The 20,879-nt window shown below is 37.9% G+C and overlaps 1 protein-coding gene across 2 annotated transcripts in view; it reads right to left on the reverse strand.

The window, feature by feature from the left end:
- Positions 1-611: 611 nt before the first annotated feature.
- ASXL2 (ASXL transcriptional regulator 2) overlaps positions 612-20,879 on the reverse strand; it is a 132,682-nt gene continuing 112,414 nt past the window's right edge. For both annotated transcript variants that reach the window (XM_074300057.1, XM_074300056.1), the window contains exons 9-12: positions 11,341-11,437; positions 9,713-9,818; positions 7,781-8,498; positions 612-7,388 (exon numbers count right to left, since the gene is read on the reverse strand). In XM_074300057.1, coding sequence (XP_074156158.1) covers positions 4,929-7,388; positions 7,781-8,498; positions 9,713-9,818; positions 11,341-11,437 — 3,381 coding nt within the window. In that variant the 3' untranslated portion in view covers positions 612-4,928. The remainder of the gene's footprint in view (positions 7,389-7,780; positions 8,499-9,712; positions 9,819-11,340; positions 11,438-20,879) is intronic.

Genomic DNA, 20,879 nt, shown 5'->3' on the forward strand with positions numbered 1-20,879 from the left:
TTAAAAAAAATTTTTTTAAAAGTGAGATTAGAAAATTTACCATATATTAAGTCTGATGGATGAATGTGGGTAAAGCATATATCCTTGGGCAATGGCCAATATCTTTTCTTCAGCAAGACACTTGACTCCACCTCTCCAAAGTCCAGAAGACTGTTTGATAGAGACTTCACTAACTTACCTGTAAGTCTTGAAAAGGATGGGGAGGGAGAAATTCCTTTTTTTCCCCACAGAGAATATTTCCTCCCACAATATTATATGCAATGTGGGGAAGAGGTGTTCCTTTGTTAAGCAGTCACTAACAAGTGTGGAAGAATGCAGTATTTCCTTCTTTACAAAGTTATCAACATTCTTTCTTTTGAACTCTATTTTTCTTAATCTTTTGAGGGACTATAATCAGTTCTATATATCCAGCATAGAATGCAAAGAAATCAGAGAAGCAGAACAAGGGACTGAAAAACTTCCAGATTTTAGAAAGAAAATCCATTCTGACTATTAATAATCCCCATTTTCCTGCTCTCCTACAATTAGGGATATTATCACAGGAATAGTGTCACAAGCAACAGAAACACTCATCCAACTCACTCTCAGATACAGCTCAGACCTCAAAATTCACCAGCTTAAAGGTTTTTATTTTAATTTTTACCATCTTTTACTTAATAAAATGAAAAATAAGAGAATATATGAAGTACATACAGTCTATATACATATATTTATTGCAAATACTTAAAATTCTTATGTAAAATGATTTTCTATATTATTTGTGAAAAAATATGAATGGTGTCGACACCAACTTCTCTGTACATACCCTCAGTTCCAATGTTAACAATTCCTTTAAAAAGGCAGAAGACACTAATGTTTAGCATGTACTAAACCAGTTTGTACAAACCTTATATCCAGGAGGAAAAAAATAGCTTGTGGTAAACAATGTCAAATTTATTTTGAAATAAAAAACAAACCCCAGAACTATCCCCTTTACTTATTGCATTATATGGAAATAATCTGAGCGCCTTTAGTCACTTCCTTGGAGGGTGACACCTCTGCAGAGGCCCCAAACCCAACATACCCTGTATCAGAAATTCACAAGTCTTCTGCTGTCAATTTATATATATTTTTACAGATATTAAAATATATATTACTTAAAATATATTATTGGAAAGCTTTTTTTAAACTGATCTTCAATATTTGTATCAAATGTATAGGATTAATAAAAATAAAGTAACCAAGAATCTCTGAAGGTATTACTTCAATCTTAGCAAATATCCCTGTTGCTTTCCTCCAACAGGGTTAGGTAGGAAAAATCCCTGTCTATCATGTGTCCCAAAGTCTTTCTGGAATATTCTCAATAGCCCACGCTAAAGCCTAACCCCTGAGCCAAGTTTCAGCCCAAGTGCTTTGTAATGGGGAAGAATCAGAACTTTTCCAAATTTTGCTGTCATGGGAAAACTGGTAGAGTCGATCTTATATAAGGAGGGCCAGACATAAGGCAAGATTTTGATGCTCACTTTTAAGACACTTCCAAATATATAGTTAACACGAGTCACTTAAGATCCCTTATTTTGGTAATCATATTCAATAAGACCCTAAACTGAGTTCTTTTGTGATCCTGAAAGTGATAGCCAGTTATACATTTTATTTATATCACTAACTTGTTATTCAAAATGGCTAAAGCCAGGTGATAAACAATTTGTTGATTAAAACCTTCCTTGGCAGATTTGGTTTTTCCCTGGTTATTTACATTTTAGAAATAAATTCTAAAATATCTCTCAGCTGCAGAAAATGTCACCAGTTCACCCTTAGAATACTCAACCTGATAGCAAAGTGTATCGATAACTTGAGCATGTAGATGGAAGAGAAGGAGGGCAGAGAACCTTGGGGCATCTATTTATTTGGTTTTCTATTCTTATTGACTAGATGGTGTGATTTATAACCAGCACAATTTTGAATTCAAAGAACATTTTATAACAAACAATTCAGAAAATACATAATTAAGACCTGGAGATATTGTATTATTAATGCTATTTCCCTGCAGAAGAACCTGTACTGAAAGGCATCTGAAGGATAGAAAGGGGTGTATCAGAAACATGCCCACTGGGGCATACAACACCCAAATAAAGTCAATGGGAGTAGTGCAATTTGATTCTATAAGAATGCTTAGCACTTTCCTTGAAAATACTTCAAGCTGAGTACGAAGGTAGGGGGAAAAAAACCACCACTCTTTATAAAATTAAAACCAAAATCAGAATCCTCAGAAGATATGGGAAGACCAGTATCTACTGATAATGTTCCAACTGGTTAATTTTTCAAGACCAATACCAAGTTTACAACTTTTTTTTTTCTCCCTGCTTAATATACAAGACATGACTTTCAACTTGAACAATGCATTGGTATTTTAAAACAAGAGATGTAAAATCGGATGTGATGTATACCCTCTGGTTTCCTTGTAGTTCATATATAATCCTCAACAACAGAGAAATGGACTTAATCCTTTTTTTTTTTTTTTTTTAAAAGGTGTGACAGTCTGAAAAGACAAGGTAGGAATGCACTCAAATACTACACTGTAGGGGAAATCTATTTCTTGCTTTTTTTTGTTTTAATAAAATTTTGAAAACTAGGAGGTTGCTTTAGTTAACTTACATGTTATGACATCTGGTGAAGAATTATAATGTTAAGGATCTTTTTGGATTTTTTAAACTAGTCAATATGAATTAAGAGACAATATAGAATGGACTTATGATCAGTAAGATGACCTGAAATTTCCCCTCCTCTGTAGCTAATTCATTTGTCTATCCCTAGATTGGAGATAACCCAGAACTTACATGTGTACCCATATGGTAATGAGCCCCCTACATTATTATCATGGGGAAGGAAGTAGAGAGACAGAGACTGAGCTTACCACTAGCAGGTCAAATTCCCCACTTACAACTTTCTCCATCTGCTAAGAGCATTTCTACCTACAGGTAGAGAGAGAGCAAAACAAACCCATAGTTTGACCTCCTGCTGTGTGACTTAATTGAAGCAGCTGCTGCCAACCTAGAGATTCCTGCAGTCCTTTCTCTTTTTCACTGTATGTGCATGGGGTCAGCAATGGAAGAATATCTTATCAATTGAAGCATGAATTTCAAATATAGTCCTCTGACTAACTCAGGTTACAAGGAGAGGAACAACAAAGTGACATTACTAATGGGGATGTACAAAATTTGGAATAGGGGTGAGGTCAAGACTGTGTAGTTTAAGAAAACAAAGACAAAGGGGAAAAGAAGAGTAAAATGGGAAAGGATCAAGTAATAGTAAATAGGTTTCTATTGCTATCCCTTATTCTGGAATGTAATTCAATTTTTAAATTCTAGAATGTTTTGGATTTCAGAAATGCCATGCCCTGAATATTAAGTCTGCACATAACTACTTCTATTTGTCAGCTAAACTGATAATTCCATTTTATAAACTTAAAATTCGGCCTTGTACTTAACATGACAATTTCTGTAAATCAAGATCACCCCAAATTTAATTACTAAATAATTCTGGTTGCTGTTCTAGGTTCACTAAGCAAATGATAACCTCCAGTCTTATTTTTAGCCAAGGTGCAGACCTCTCAGTTCTAGTTTTGTACTCCCAGGAGAATCTGCTGCTTCTCTTTTGCTCATTCATAGACAGCATTACTCTTAGGCTTCCCAGAGCAGACACAGACAATCTGAGGGTTTGGTATTTTCAAAAATATGAAAAGTGCCTGACTTGTGTCTTAAAAAATATATATATACACACATATATAAATTTAAAAATATATAAATTATTAGCCTAGTACATGCCCCACAGTGTCCTGTCAGGCCAAAATGAGTGTAACATAAGCTGCAACTGTGGAATTAGTTACTTATCCTATCTAAGGACTGTCTGCTCAGAACTGAGTGTCTGGTTAAGGAAAGAAAAATGAGGTTATTTCAAGGCTAGTGTTAAAACTGAGCAAGTTTTTGCTCTTCCATGCCCCCATAATTTCAAACATACCCCAAAGGAAATGTAGCCCAAGTTTATTACTGCCTTTTTTTTTTTTTCTATTTAAAAAATGTTTGCTCCTGACCTACTGAAGAGGTCCCAGGAATAACTTAAGTGCTCATTATTATTGCTGGAATCACTGCCCTACTCAAGCAAGCAGGCAGCCAGGCCCAAAGTGCTGCACCCTTCCTAGACTACCCTGTCTCAGGGTACATGGGTGGGATTGGAAGAATGGCAAGTATTCTTAAGCATAGTGCTCAGATACCACACAGCTTCTGGGAGACTAAGAGAAGCAGGTCAGAGCTGGTGGAAAGGTGTGCAATGCTCTTTGTGTAAAATTAATGCCTTGGCAATGTCCAAACCGAAAAAGGCTGTCTCTTAGCCAAAAGGGACTAAGTATGTTCTGTGCCTAAATCCTTCAAGGAGGCCGAGTAATTTCTCCTACCACAATTTCAAGGCATTCATGAGGATGGAGAGTCATTACCCTTTGACTCTTCTTTTCTTAGCTGACTCACAAGGGAAAGATTGGGAGGGAAGTGGCTCTCATCTTTCAGGGTAACAAGCTTTTCTGAGTCATGTGAACTGGAACCAAAACATGAGTCCACAGTAATACATTATCTCCTAAACACTTGGAAAAATAATTTTTAAACAAAATAATGTGACATATTTACATGATTTTATAAGTGCAAACTTGTCACAATTCACAAAGTCTTGCTTGACTTAGACTTACTGTACAACAAGGTGCTCTTTCATTAAAAGGTAAAAACTGTATTCTGTATTCCTGATTATGTAACATTTATCTTTTGAGTAAGACAATTGCAATTAGTTATTTCTTCCTGTGATTCCAAAAGAAGGTCCTATACACACTTCTGTCTCCCTACATACTTGCCTACCCACTTCTTTCTCCTCTAGGGGCCTCTTGTTTTTTGCTCTTCCACCGTCTCTCACCGAACCACAAGGCAGGAGACACACAGTTTGGAAGGGCCAATGCAGTCATCATGGCAGAAGGCACCACAGCCTTTGCACATGATCATGGCTTTCAACCTGCAATAACATTTTGAAGGAGAATCCTCCACACTGTTTTCTTCAGGGAATGCCTGCACAGGGAGGGTCTGTCCATGACTGCTAGGGTTCATTGCCTGACTAGCAGGTATGGTGGTGACTGTCACTGAGAAGGACATGACATCCCCCATATTGCTAGACACCTGATTAGAGTCAGGTATTCCCGACACAGCAGAGCTATGGTCCACATCGGAAGAAGTGGAGACATTAATCATGCCTCTATAGCTTGGGCCAAGTTGGCGTGGCGGGCTTCCATAAAGCTTTGGGGTTTGCAGTGGTGGAAGGAGCAGAGGCTGATGTGTTGGGCTATCTGTGGGAAGAGGAAGAGTACCATACAACTCAGGGCTACTATTTATCATTTTTCCCCTCATTGCATGGGCCATTCGTTCCTGTGCTGCCTGAATGAAATCTCTGGCCAAGGTGTTTCCATCAAATACTTGACCTGTAGGAAAGAGGTGAAAATTCTCCTTGCTGGCAGCAGCATGACCCATCCCTGGCACTTCAGCTTTCAGATTCTTGTTGGCTGGCATGTCATATGTCGATAGGCTCTCTCTGCTATAGGCTCCCAGGCCTCCTTCACACTTGGTGGAGACCTGGGTAGCAATGGGCTCTTCCTTCACTAGGATCTGTTCCTCTTCCTCATCAGTACTCTCTTCATCAGTCTCATCTTCATCTTTACTGCTGTTGCCATCAGCTGTAGGCCCTTTATAATCTGCGTGTTCCATTTTAAAGGCCTCAGGAGGACTGTTCAGACAAAAACGATCCTCAGAATTCATGGACTGAGCTCTCTTAAAGCTTTCTGAGCCCCGGCCATAGGTGGAGATGTTGAGTAAGTAGTGGCCTGACATGGCAGGCTTGGATGTCCTTCTGCCCGCAAAACCCAGCATGAACCTCTGGCTGGTAGAGATGTCCTCTAATTGGAAACCTGAGTGAGTGAGGCTGAACTGGGCGGGCTGCAAGACTGACAGCAAGTTCTGCCTCTGAACCCTTTTAATGAGCGTCTGGAGGAGCTGCTCTTGGGTGGCCTTATTGAGTCCTTCTTGGCAAGGATACTGCTCAACGTTAGAGTCCCTCAGGTCCTTTCCTGAGAAGAGGTGGAGGGCCCTTGGGACCTGGGGTAACTGCTTACTCTGATGGAGCTTCTCCAAGTGAGGGGTAGACAGATGAGACTGCCTCTCGCCACCTTCGCCTCTGGCACTAGTTCCTGTAATGCTGGCATCCCTGGGTGCTCCTGGTCCTTTCTCCTCCTTTGTAACCAATGGAACAGTTTTCATTTCTACTTTGGTGAGAGGCTTAGGTAGGATCTGCTCCAAGGGGACGTCTTTTCCCTGGAGCAGCTGGGTGACCAAAGGATTATTAGCAGGAATACTAGAGCTTGGCCGTGCAGTGGGTCCGCTTGTATTTGAGGAAGCTCCTTGAGCTTTAAGGCTAGAGGTTGGCAAAGTGCTAGAGAGTGGAGCTGATACAGTAGGGACTGCGGTAACACTGGTCTGAGGTGGCAGAGGCTTTTCTAAAGTGACTGCTACTGGTAAAGTCGTCAAAGAGGAAGGGGCCACCTCCATGGGAGCACTGGGACTCGTCTCCACTACAGCTTCAACGCTTGCTGTGTCCTTTCTAGAACTAGCTCTGGGCTCAACTGTGCATTCTGCAGTAACCTGAGCAGGTGGGGTCCCTGAGGTCAGGGCTGAGCCTGCTGAAGGAGAAGGTGCTTTCTCTTGCTGGAAGTTACTGGGAACTGGTGAAGGGCTACAGGGAACTGTTCTGTCAGTTCCCAAAGAAGAGTCTAGATTTTCACCCTTCAGCTTCTCTAAAGTTGGGGAGGATGGGTTAGTGAGGGTTGGGGAGGGGCTACTTGGACATGCTCCACTGATTGCAGATCTGGATGGTAAAGGGGGGGCTTGCTGTAATTGTGCTCTAGAGACACTGTGAGGTGATGCCGGGCCTGAGACCTTGGTCTCAGCTTGGGATTGAGTCTCTGAACCATTGGGTAAAAGCTCTCTCGTACCTCCCCTGCTTCCAGTTCCTGCCAGTTCCAGTGTGTTCCCTTTTCCAGTTTCACTGGCTCCACCTGATCCTGGATCCCCTCCTTTTCTTGGTGCTCCTTCTCCTCCCCCTCCGGGGCCAGGACCTGGGATAGTCCCCCCAACAGAGGCAGCTGCAGCTGCGGCGGCGGCGGCGGCGGCAGCTGCTCTCTGGGCTTTGGCCAGCTGGGCTTTTGCTTTGATGTCTGCAAGGGTTCTGGCTCCTTTTCTGTTGGGACTAGTGATAGAGGCTGGAAAACGAACCCTGGGAGAGACCTGTCCTGTAGGAAATGGCACATGGGAGATTCTGGAGACCGGGATCTGGGAAGAAAAACAAATGAAATGCGATTTAGTTTGCACTGAGAACATATACCAAACCTTATCAGCATCTAGAGCCATGACCAAATTCATTTCATCTTGTCAGAGCTCCCCTTTCCTAGTCATTTATGCACCCACCTCCAGAGCCTCCATTTCCTCTAGACAAAACATTTTTGGCCACTCTTACTATCTACTTTAAGCTGTAAATTATGCTCTGAGGTGGCTGTTAACTAACTCCAGTTAAATTATAATCCGATAATGAATTGTTCAGCCCTATCTGACGGGCATATGCTTATAATCAGAACATAAGTCTGATTAGACTTTAATAACTCTGAGTGGACGTCCAAGCTTCAGCAATTGGCTCTCCTTATCCACCATTTCCTTTCCTTTCTTACCTTGAGGGGTGGTACTTTCCGAACCGGCACCCTTTCTGCTCTGATGGGAAAGGGCTGCGGAGAGGCTTGAAGTGACTGCTGGTGCTGGTGGTTCTCAAGAACACGAGGCCTTTTCTCCCAACCCCCAGGATTCTCTTCTTGGGTGAGTGAAGATTTCCTCTTGAGGCCTTCAGGGTTCAGATCACTGTGCTCTGAGGGAGAGGCATCTTTCAAAGTGTTCTCCTGAGGACTTTCTTCTATGATTGGTCTTATGACTGGTTTTCCAATTCCTGGACTCTTTGGTTTGCTTGGAGTCAAAATAGCTGTGCCTTTGTTTTCCTTTATGATAGGAGTAGCTGTAGTGAGATGATTTTCATTTTCAGGCTTTGGCTCAGCAGAGGGTATTGGCTTCCTTTGGCCCACAGAGTCCTCATTCTCTGGGACTATGGCAGGACCTGTCTTGTTTTGCTCAACGACACTGCTTGATGAGGAAACTAAAGGCTCTGGGGATTTGGAGGGTTTGGGCAACACTTCTTCTGTGCTCTCTTCTGATTCTTTCCTTATTGGGGAAAGCACTGGCACTAGTTTAGATTCTACTTCAGGAGCTGCCATCACTGCTTTGATGGGAGGTTCATCCGAAGGTGGTGTGGGTTTTGGTTGTTCGAGTGGAGGTTTCCTCATTTTGGGGTCACTGGTAGCACTAGTCAGCTTCCTAGAATCCTCAAGGCTCAATCCAGAACTAAAGAAAGGAAGAAAAAAGATATTATTGATATCAAGTCTATTTTAATGGGGATGTTATAATCAGTTATTGCCTATTATTATACCCAAAGCTCTGGTTAACAGCAATGCTCAACTCTAAAGTGTTCATTTCTATACTAAGATGAGAAAAGGTGATGAAAAAAATAGCAAATAAAGTTGCAAGTGTTTACTTTAGGAACCTAGAATGCAACTAATTACAAAGGAAATTATTCTCAGAATTGGTAATGGGTCTTTTCTTGAAAATAGGATAATAGGATAAATGAATGCTACAGTACTACACACATACATGCTACAAATAGTGAACATGCCATAATAATAGGCTTCTTTTGTAACAAAGTTTGAAAGGTATGATATAATAACTTGAAAGGCTATAAAAGCAATTTTTATACTGCCCAACTTAGCCACTTCCTACACAACTGTCAAACCATTATGTCAATTTATCAAAGACTTGGTCCAGATATAACATTTTCATTTGCTAAGGACTAAGAGAAAACCATGCAGGCAGTCCCAGCAGAAACAGAACATTAGGGCTAGAAGGGAATTCAGAGATCATCTGATTAAATTCCTTTTTTTAATGGAAGAGGAAAAACAAAACCTGGAAATATCAAGGAGCTGGCTCACTCAGAATCCCCAAAAGCATACCAGTAGTATCACTCCTCTAGACCGCCATTGCACTTATAATTGAGACTTAGATTGTGAAGTGAAGTCACAGGGGGGCTGCTGTTCATGATACTAAATTTTAGAGGACAGGAGTTTGTGACTACAGCAGCAATTTTGATTTTTTTCCAAGTTCAGTAAAACAAGTTTTTCCCTGAATTTCTATCACTGCTAGTAACAGTTAACAACAATATCATCATCGTCATCCTTTGGAATTACAGAAAATTATTTTGGAGACTTTAAAGCTTATGTGTCTTAATATTTCATGAAAATCTAAAGGAAGTTTTAAGATATCACTGGGGCAACTTCCAACCTGGAAAACTTACAAAGAAGGCAAGAGGCTTTACTACTTAATGAGAAATTTTTATATATAACACAGAACAAGTAGATAAAAACTAAATGAAATTTGTGCCATACTGATATCGCATGTTTTCCCAAGAATTTGTGGGCAGATTATCTTTTTTGTATTTAAGCTTCTGTGAAAGATTCTAGTTAGCAACAACAACAACAACAACAAAAAATCAAGTTATTTCTTACCTCTGCCCATAATAGCTCTCAAAGAATTGTTCTTTCCAAGGCTCCACTTTTTTCTCCTTCTCAATTTCTTGTCTGATTCTCACCTGCATTTCAGGTGTGAACTCGCCTATAATGTACAAAAGAAAAATTCATCAGAATTAACAATATTTGCAACTCCCAGTTCTCACTTAGTATAAAGACATAGCTCTAAGTGGTACCCAACAAGCACTTGTTGAATCCTTGTTTTTTAACTCAAGGATGATAGAAATTTCTCAAATGTTAATTCTCTGGCTAAGCTGACAGGACAAAATAATTGCTCAATTTGTCTGTTAACCCTAGGAAAAACTGTAAAGTTCTGAAGTCTGCATTTGGTTCTTCAACATCTGCTTTCCCAATGTCGAGGCACATCTCCTTTACCTCTTTCCTCCATATCGTCCTCACTTCCTAGCTAAGATTTTTCTTTTTTCTTTTTTTTTTCTTCTCTTCTGTAGCCCAAAGACTGTTAGGTGGTAGAACTCTACAGTTCATTCTCTCCTCGTTTCAATTCCCTTGAGCTGTCAGACTTCAAATCACCTCATTAGGTAAGTCATGAAGAGCTAATGCTGACACCTGTAGTTTCCAATTCCTGCCCTCTCTCCACCCTTCAGAATTCCTAGGGATGAAGGACTGTCCATATACTAGCATCTTAAAGAACCCTCAAAGCTAGGGGGAAAGACGAGAGAAGGAACAAAGGAAACCCTATCAATGGACTATAAGAAAGGAAAGGGAACCCAACTATTGGAGCATTTGAATCCTATGACTCTGTCTTCCTTATGCCTGAGTTTTAATTATGCAAGTATGTTTGTGTAAAAAAAAAAAAAAAAAATTAAACTATGTGAATTAATTAATCTGGGTGAAAACTATCACTACAGAGAGTAATTACAGAAATTACTGAATTAACAAAAGAAAATAGAAAAATTAATGTAAACAATTTGGCTTGCCAATGTAGATAACCGTTTTAAAAATATGTTCTTTAAAACATGTCTACTTAATATAGAACACAATTACAAAAATAAATTAAACTTATATGAAAATTTTAAGTTGTAGAAAGCAGATTCCTTGCATCATTCCTATTTTATAAATGGAGAAACTGAAGCATAGAAGTTAAATGACTTGCTTACAAATTCATATGCACAATTACCATCTGAGGTTGCACTTGAAACTCCATCTACTTTTTAAAAATAATAGTGCTACTTCCCAATCCTTTCCCTCCCAACTTAATGTAAACTTCCCTTAAAGAAATACACATTTGACTATGTATAACAAGGTATGGCTCATTCAACATTTGTTGTCCACCACTTCTTTACTGAGAAATGTGTATTTCATTATCAGTTCAGTGATACTAATTAGGATCATTATATTGATGTGAGTTCTGATGTCTCTTGGTCTCTTACCAACTCTACAAGATGATTACAGAGAACTGCAGAGCATCTTTACCTAGATTTAGAGTTATGTCAAACTTCCATTCCTATCTCCATCCCAGAACCAATTTCCCTATTGTTTGGTACCAAAATGAGAGTATGGAGAAGTTCCTCTCTGTCCCAGTACTGGCTTAGTCATATCTGTCCTATTAGGGGACTAATTTATTGGAGGGAAAATGAAAAACTTACCTTCTGATAATCTTTCCTTCCAGCCCTGAGCAGCTGAAGTGAAAAATTCATTGTTAAGGGCTGAACCATTCAGCTTCATCAAGCCATCTGCACCAACCTAATACAAAAGAATAATCACATTTAATTCAATGATCATTTTAAAGTACCTACATATGTATTTGGGCTGAGTTGGATGAACAATGCATTTACTGGATAAGTCATAAAACTGGTTCCAAAACTGAAAAAGAGGACAAACTGTTCTGAGTTTCTCTGTGCAACAAAGAATCATCTTTTTTAATACAGAGATCCTTCTGATGATGTTGTACAAGTGTCATAGAATACCATAATTTTAGAATATTTTAAAGTTGCTGGTCATCCAAAGGACACTGGAGGGATATATGGTATGCATGAGTGGGCTACAATACATTACCAAACAAAATTTGCCAAAAAAAAAAAAAAAAAAAAAAAAAAAAGTTATTTAATGAGAAACATATTCTTCATGTTCTATTGGTATACAGATAATGTCAAGAGATTTATAGAAAGGCTCCTGTGGTGCTGAATGGAACTGTGAAAGATTTACAGGATGATATGGCTAAAAGTTGAAAAGGAAAAACTGGTATACATAGCCTATCAATAGTACTTCTAGAGAAAATATGTTTTCTATCTTTTCCAGTAGAATGAATGCCCTTTCAACCTCCCTTCCCCCTTTCTCCAATCTTCATGCTCACACACATACTGATAATTCCCTGTTGCCTACAAACATGCCCAATTATCCTTGTTATTCTCTTCATTCAACTTTTTTAGTTAAACTCTAGAAAATCTACCTATGTTTATTGTTTCAATTTGCCATCCTCTCCTTATATAATTGCATGGCTTCCAACCTGATAGTTCAACTGAAATTACTCTCTATCAATGATACCTTAATTGCCAAATTTTTATTTTTCTCAACCTCCACAGCATGGAATACTGTTAACTACTTTCTCCTTTGGGACACTTTTTTCTCCACATTTATGTACGATATTACTTCTCCTACTTCTCTGACCAATTTGGCAGTCATCACTGATATTATAATCTTTATATTGTGGGTTTACCTAAGGTCCAGTCATCTCTAAGTTATCCTTCCAGACTGCCGTCTCAACTCTGTCTCCCAGGCTAGACTCTCCTTCCAGACCACTGTCTAAACTCAATCTCCCAGTCAGATTATTCCTTGCCCTACTGCCCTCCTCTTTTATCCTAGCAGAGAATGGGCTAGTGAGAACTCAATGGGGCTTGTGAGAAACTCTTCAACCAATGAACTTGCTCCCTTTAAAGGTGCAAACTCCTTTAAACATATAACTCTCCCACAGAATTCCAAAGGTATAAACTCCCTTTAAAGGCCTGAATCAAAGGTGTGAATTCTGAGCTAGAGAACTGTTTAGACAACCTGAGTTCTCACCTTGTAATCCCAATATCTCCCCCTTTGTTTTGTTTTAAAACATAGGGTGGTCATGACCTTGAAACATAAATCATCAATATGGGAAGTATTACACATAATTACATAAATTACATAAATACATAGTAACATAATACAAGCTAGAAGTATGTAACAAATAACGTGATCAAATAATCATAAATTGAGAATTTATACATGTCCATAAGTCCATTGTCCATTAGTCTCATCTTGTGTTAGGAAATCCAATGATTCCTGCTGGTTTTTAAAGTTCTTTAATAGTCTTCTTATTAGCCATGCTCTTTCAGTGTCAGATATTTCTTAGATTTTCTCCTTTGTTTTGAGGTCTTTCTCTTTTTCTGTCTCTCTGTGATGGACAAGGCTCATTGACACCCATCTGATTCCTTCTCCATCTGAAGAAATACAAGCAAACCCTCTCTCCAAGGCAGTTAACCTATCTAATTTTCTCTTATTTACCACTTTCTAAATCTCTTCTCATCATCTGGCAATTACATTAGAGCAGTTTGCACTGGACACTAACCTGTAGGTTTAAAAGGCCTGTATTCTTTCCAAGTGTAATCCACTTCTGCCGATTGCTTTTAGGCTGACTTATCAGGTAATCCTTTTCTGCCAAGTGATTGCTTTTCTACTGGTTGATCAAATCAGAGTCCTAACCTTCTAAAGGCTCTTTGGGTGTAACCTCAGCAGCCATCATGCCCCACCTATTTTTTGATTGATATCTTGGAGTTGGGCTTCACTTCTCATTTCCCTGCAACAATCTATATTCAGAGACCCAGTGGAAGCCCTTGTGACATTTTGGATATGGGATTTTAGATCTTCTCTCATCCTGTCTTCTCACTCTTATCTCCATATCTACACTGAACTCTTAGATGTCCAATTTTTCCTCATTGAAAACATCACTGAGTTTCTCTAGAAGTCCCTTGCCAGGGAGGACCCTATCTTTCCATGTTCAGGTTTACCTTTTTATATTTCACTTTACTCTAGTGTTTGCATTTCAAAGTTTCTACGCAACTCTGGTGTTTTTTAAAAGGAATGATGAAAAGGCCTCTGGGTCATTAAAGGTATTTTTTTCCCTACAGATACTGAAATTTCATTGGATAAACTATTTGTGACTGCCTTTCTAGAATATATTCTATATTTTTCTACAAAGAATATTCTATATTTCTCTATATTTCTTTATAGAAGTGGCTGCCAAATCATATGAACTTATGGCTCCTCAGTACTTGAATTTTTTCTTTCTGCTTGCTTGTACTAATGTTTTTTTGACCTGCAAAGTTCTAGATTTTATGATGTTCCCATGTATTTTTATTTTGGAGTTTAAGAGATGATTTGTTTGCTTTCCACTTTGTCTTCAGGTTTTAGGAGATCTAGGAAATTTTCTTTAATGATTGCTGGAAATATGATGCCTAGCTTTTAGGTAGTCCAATAATTTTTAAATTTGATATCATCATCATGGCTAACATATATAAAGTCTATATTATCTCATTTTATCCTCACAATAACCTTAGAAGTTAGGTAATATTATTGTACCAATTTTGTAGATAAGGAAACTGAAGCAGAGGTTAAATGCTTCGTGCAGTTACTGATTTAGTAAATACCTGAGATTTGAACTCAGGAATTCCTGTCCAGTGCTTGATTCTCTGAGTCACTGAAGTGCCTCCTTGATCTGTATTCTATATTGGTCATTTTTGCTTTAGTTTGTGATAATTTCTTCTATTTTCCCCTCATTTTGTTTTCATACTTCTTGTTCCATACAGCTTCTTTTTGGGTGATTTTAAATTTTAATAAAATTTGTTGTTTGGGCAAGATTTTGACCACTTGTGCCATACTCTTAGTTTCCTCTCCATTTTTTTCCTATAGTGCTTTGTTCACTTAATAAAACATTTCTAAAAGACTGAACTCTGTGCTCTTCTAGAAGGAATACCTGGGCTATTCCTACTGTTGTTTTTTCAGAATGTTGTTAATTCCAGGGTCTCAAGGATGCCTCAGGCTGTTCTGCAATCTTTCAAAACTCCCAAAGTTGTCTAATGCTGGACAAAATCACCGTCCCTTGGCTTGAAGTCAAGTTTTGCCCTTACCTAAACTACCATCAAAGTAACTGCCAAAATACTTTTCTGAGTACCAACTTGACCACTCAATATGCTGCAGTGTCTGCCTATCACTAAATATAAACTGTCTTTATCTTTGTACAGGCAGGCTTTCATGCCTATAATGCACTCTTTTTGCCCTCTAAAATCTATTTCTTTAAAGATATAGATGAAAGCATATTCTACATGAAACCTAATTCCACAATTTTTAGTGTTCTTCTCTAATTACGACACAAAGTATGTGCTCACATATATCGATGTGTATGCACATGTGTACATTCCCACACAGAATTACATATAGGTTCTGTACATGCTTACAAATGACCATGCCATCTCCTCCAAAAAAACGTTAAGTTTCTTAGTTAAAACCAGGAATTGTTTTATTTTCCCCCTCCATACTCCTTCCCAGATCTTTGTAAACACAATACCAAGCCAAGTATTTAGCATATAGTAGCAATTAGTTTGTTTTTTTGTGGTTTTTTGTTTGAATGATGCATATGCTTCTCTACTGATCCTGGAGCACTGACAAATGAATGTAATTATATTGCTGCTTCAGCAAGTGAATCAGTCAGCCCTTTGTTGTTTGGCCTTAATTTCTGAAGACTGATGACATAATTTTGGAATCAAGGTTCCCTGTGTTCAGCTGGGGCTAAATCTAATTTAAGTTTGGAAGGGCCTACCACAGATCAGCAACAAGTGGTTCATGTTCTAATGGTCCATTGAAACATTTTTGAATGAAGTGGCTCTGAATTTGTGGAACTCGTGCTTTGTGTTTCTGTGATTTTGCTTTGCTCATGGAGAAAAGCTATCTTTCTTTGATGGATGCTACCATGCTAGACAGTTCTATGTCAGCATTTCCCTTGTCGCACCATCAGTATTAAAAGTTCTTCAGAGATATCTTATAATACTTCTTTCTGACCACCATGTGAGTACTTACTTTGTGAAAGTTCTTTGTAAAATAGTCTTTGGGGAACTGTGCACAACTTGACATTTGAAATACATGGTCAGGCCACTGGAGCAGCACTCTTGCTTGAATGCTTGGCAGTTCAGCTTTAGAATAAACTTTAGTGCTGGTATCTTGCCAGGTAATATTCAGAATTTTCCTAAGGTAATTCAAGTAGAAACTGCTTAGTTTGCTGGTATGGTCCTAACAGACTGTCCAGGGATCAGAGATATCTAACAATGCAGTCAGCATGGCAGTTCTATACACCTTCAGTTTGGTAGGCAGACTGATAATGTGTCTCTCTCACACTTTTCTCCTCTGGGTGCCCATGTACATTAATTTTCTACATCCTTACACCCAGATCCCTTTATGAATCATGTTGGGAGAGAAAACTTGGTCTTTCACACTGTCTTCAGGAGTATCCCCAATGGCTGAATTAGCTTTGGAAGTCTTATTATATGTAGATGGCCCTAGAAAGAGTACTGCCAAGTGAGTGATTTTATTCATAGAACTTCATTTGTCAACCTGACCAAGGTCATTTTCAGCAGTGAGGGCTTGTAGAAAATCGTGACAAAATTGGGTTGCCTGAAGAAGTTCAACACTGTATGCCAATTTCATGATGACAACAAGTTTGCACAGATTCTGAATGAAGGATGATGCTTCTCCTGTATTCCCATTTATCGATACTGTGAAGCAAGATTGTGTGCTTGCTCCCATGCTCTTCAGCATATTTTCTGTGATGTTATCAGATACCTTCAACAAGGATGAAAACAGCATTAACATCAGATTCCTTGCTGATGGTAAATTATTTCACCTTAAAAGGCTACAAGGCTGCAAGCCAAGGCCAAAGTAGAGGAAGAGTTAATACGTGACTTTTTGTTTGCAGACGATTATGCAGCTGAGACTGAGATGCAACAGAGTATGGATCAATTTTCTATAACTTGTGATAATTTTGGCCTGACAACATCAAGAAAACAGAGGTTCTTTTCAATCAGCATCACACCATCTAGTCAACCATATGCAACCCCAATTGCTTCAGACAAAATTAAAAACAAACAAAAAAAAACAACTAACTAATTCTAAAGAATGAGTGGGTCAAAGAATAGATCATAGAAACAAACAATAATTTCATTAATGAGAATGATAACAATGGGACAATATTCCAAAATTTGTATGATGTAGCCAAAGCAGAACTTTAGGGAAAATTTATATCTTTAAATGCATATATCAGTAAAAGAGAGACAGATCAATGAATTGGGCATGCAACAAAAATAACTAGAAACGAACAAATTTTAAATCCTCAATTAAACACCAAAATGGAAATCCTGAGAGTATGATCTGAAAGACAATCCAGCAAAAAAAAAAAGCAATAAGTTAAGTAGGAGGAAAACCAAGAGAAAGTAAATGCGTCTATTGTATTTTAAGGAACACAGCTATAAAATTGTACAAGAGATTTAGGATAATAGCAAGGATGGAAAAATCAAGTGAAAATTTTTTCAGAATAGAGAGATCTGGGTATAATTGTGGGCAGTAAAAAATAAGCCATCAGGTAGGGAGAGACTGAAATTAAGTGAAACAGTGTGGCAGAGGGGGCAATGGGTTGGAAGAGTTGGGATGGAGTAAGATTATATGAACAAGTAAGTGGTTAGCCTTGGTAAGGAGAGTAAGACTACTTCATCATGTGAGACAGGGATGAAAAGAGAGAGTGTGGTAAAAGGTTCCTGAGTGATGTGATGAGGAAAAGGGGGAAAAGAAGGAGTTCACAGCTAATGGCCACAATTTCTTCTGCCAAATATGAGGTAAGATACTCTCAGTAGGAGAGTCAGAAGTTTAGAAAGAATGAAAAGATTTGGAAGAGATGCTATGGAGAATATGAATTAAAGAGGTAGAAGAATTGCCTAGCAACAAGGACCTAGTTGAGGTTATATAACACAATTCTGTAGTGGATCTGGTCAGAACAGTTGTGTGATATTCTCTTACCTTTGTTCAGCAAAATATATATAGAAGCAAAAGCTGATGAATAGTTGGAGTGATCCAAAGTTAAGCCTTGGCTGGTTGTAATCTTAAGTGTTATCTCTTTGCTGCCCAAATATTATTTATTTGTATAGATTAGTCAATAGGCTAGAAATTCCTTAAGGGTAGAAACAATTTCACTATTTATCTGATTCACAAGTAGCTAATAAAGGGAAATTAGTAAGGGCCTGTTAAATTCAGGGGATGATAAGCCAAGTACAGGAATTCATCTATCTCAAAATTGTTATTTTTAAGATCAAGAAGTTCAGGTTATAAAATATTTGGGAATCTATCTGCCAAGGGAAAGTCAGGAACTATATGAGCAAAACTGCAAAAAACTTTCCACAAAAATAAAGTCAGATCTAAACAATCAGAAAAATATTAAGTGCTTTTGGATAGGTCAAGCGAAAATAATAAAGATGACAAAATACCCTAATCTATTTGTTTAGTGCTATACCAATCAGACTCCCAAGAAACTATTTTAATGATCTAGGAAAAAAACAACAAAATTCATCTGGAAGAACAAAAGGTCAAGAATTTCAAGGGAACTAATGAAAAAAAAAAAAAAAAAAAAAATCAAATGAAGGTGGCCTAGCCGTATTTGATCTAAAACTATATTATAAAGCAGCAGTCACCAAAACCATTTGGTATTGGCTAAGAAATAGACTAGTGGAATAGTTAAGTTCACAGGACAAAATAGTCAATAATTACAGTAATCTAGTGTTTGACAAACCCAAAGACCCCATCTTTTGGGATAAGAATGGACTATTTGACAAAAACTGCTGGGAAAATTGGAAATTAGTATGGCACAAACTAGGCATTGACCCACACTTAACACCGTACATCAAGATAAGATCAAAATGGGTTCATGATCTAGGCATAAGGAATGAGATTATAAATAAATTAGAGGAACATACGATAGTTTACCTCTCAGACCTGTGGAGGAGGAATGAATTTGTGGCCAAAGAAGAGCTGGAGATCATTATTGATTGCAAAATAGAAAAATTTGATTATATCAAGTTAAAAAGCTTTGTACAAATAAAACTAATGTAGACAAGATTAGAAGGGAAGCAATAAACTGGGAAAACATTTTTCCAGCTAAAGATTCTGATAAAGGCCTCATTTCCAAAATATATAGAGATTTGACTCTAATTTATAAGAAATCAAGCCATTCTCCAATTGATAAATGGTCACAGGATATGAACAAAAATTTCAAATGATGATATTCAAACTATTTCGACTCATATGAAAGGGTGTTTCAAATCACTACTGATCAGAGAAATACAAATTAAGACAACTCTGAGATACCACTACACATCTGTCCAATTGGCTAAGATGACAGGAAAAGACAATGCTGAATGTTGGAAGGGATGCAGGAAAACTGGGGTACTGACACATTGTTGGTGGAGTTGTGAACAGATCCAACCATTCTGGAGAGTGATTTGGAATTATGCTCAAAAAGTTATCAAACTGTGTATACCCTGTGATCCAGCAGTGCTACTCCTGCTTATATCCCAAAGAGATAAAGAAGGGAAAGGGACCTGTATGTGCAACAATGTTTGTGGCAGCCCTTTCTGTAGTGGTAGAATGGAAGATGAATGGATGCCCATCAATTGGAGAATGGTTGGGTAAATTGTGGTATATGAATGTTATGGAATATTATTGTTCTGTAAGAAATAACCAGCAGGCTGAATACAAAGAAGCTTGGAAAAACTTACATGAACTGATGAAATGAGCAGAACCAGATCATTATACACTTCAACAACAATACTATATGAGGATGAATTCTGATGGACATGTCTCTCTTCAAAATGAGAGGATCTAAATCAGTTTCAATTGATCAGTAATGAACACATCCAGCTACACCCAATGAAAGAACACTGGAAAATGAGTGTGGACCACAACATAGCATTTATACTCTTTCTGTTATTGTTTGCTTGAATTTTTTTTTCCCAGATTATTTTTACCTTCTTTCTGAATCCGATTTTTCTTGTATAGCAAGACAACTGTATAAATATATATACATATATAGTATTTAACATATACTTTAACATATTTAACATGTATGGAACTGCCTGTCTTCTAGGGGAGAGGGTAGAGGGAAGGAGGGGAAAAGTTGGAATAGAAGTTTTTGCCACGGTCAATGTTGAAAAATTACCCATGCATCTGTTTTGTAAAGAAAAAGCTATAATAAAAAAAAAAAAAAAAAAAAAAGTTCAGGTTTAGAATTCCAGTGACTCACTCAAGCTCACATGAATAGTGGGAGCTGGGAACTGAACTAGGACCTAATAACTGTACCTCACTACTTCCCAAGACTGTGATACATCAAAAGCTACAGAAAGAATTCCATCACAAACCATTCCCCAACTGATAAAAGTCAAAGGATATGAATAGACAATTTCCGGGTAAAGAAATTAAAGGTAGTCATATGAAAAAAATGCTCTAAATCACTATTGATTAGAGAAATGCAAATTAAGACAACTCTGAGGTAACACTTCACACCTCTCAGAATGGCTAAGATAACAAGGAAAAGGGAAGGCAATTGGGAAACCTGGGACTCTAATACATTGTTTTTTTGTTTTCGTTTTTGTTTTTTTTGCTGAGGCAACTGGGGATAAGTGACTTGCCTTGGGTCACAAAGTTAGGAAGTAATAAGTGTATGAGACCAGATTTGAACCTGGGTCATCCTGAATTCAGGGGTGGTACTCTGTCCACTGTACCACCAAGCTGCCTCTCTTATGCATTATTGATGGAGTTGTGAACTGATAAAATCATTTTGGAGAGCAATTTGGAACTATGCCAAAGGGCTATAAACCTGTGCATATCCTTTGATCTCTACTTGGTCTATATCCCAAAGAAATCATAAAAGACAATAAAGGACTCACATGTACTAAAATGTTTATAGCAACCCTTTTTGTAGTGGAAAGTTGGGGAATGGTTGAACAAGTTATGATATAATGGAATATATATATATATAACAAGTTATGATATAATGGAATATATATATAATGGAATGTTATTGACAATGCAAAGAAATGACAAGTAGCCTGGAAAGACTTATGTGAAC

This window comes from Sminthopsis crassicaudata, chromosome 3, assembly GCF_048593235.1.
Source record: "Sminthopsis crassicaudata isolate SCR6 chromosome 3, ASM4859323v1, whole genome shotgun sequence".
NCBI lineage: Eukaryota > Metazoa > Chordata > Mammalia > Dasyuromorphia > Dasyuridae > Sminthopsis > Sminthopsis crassicaudata.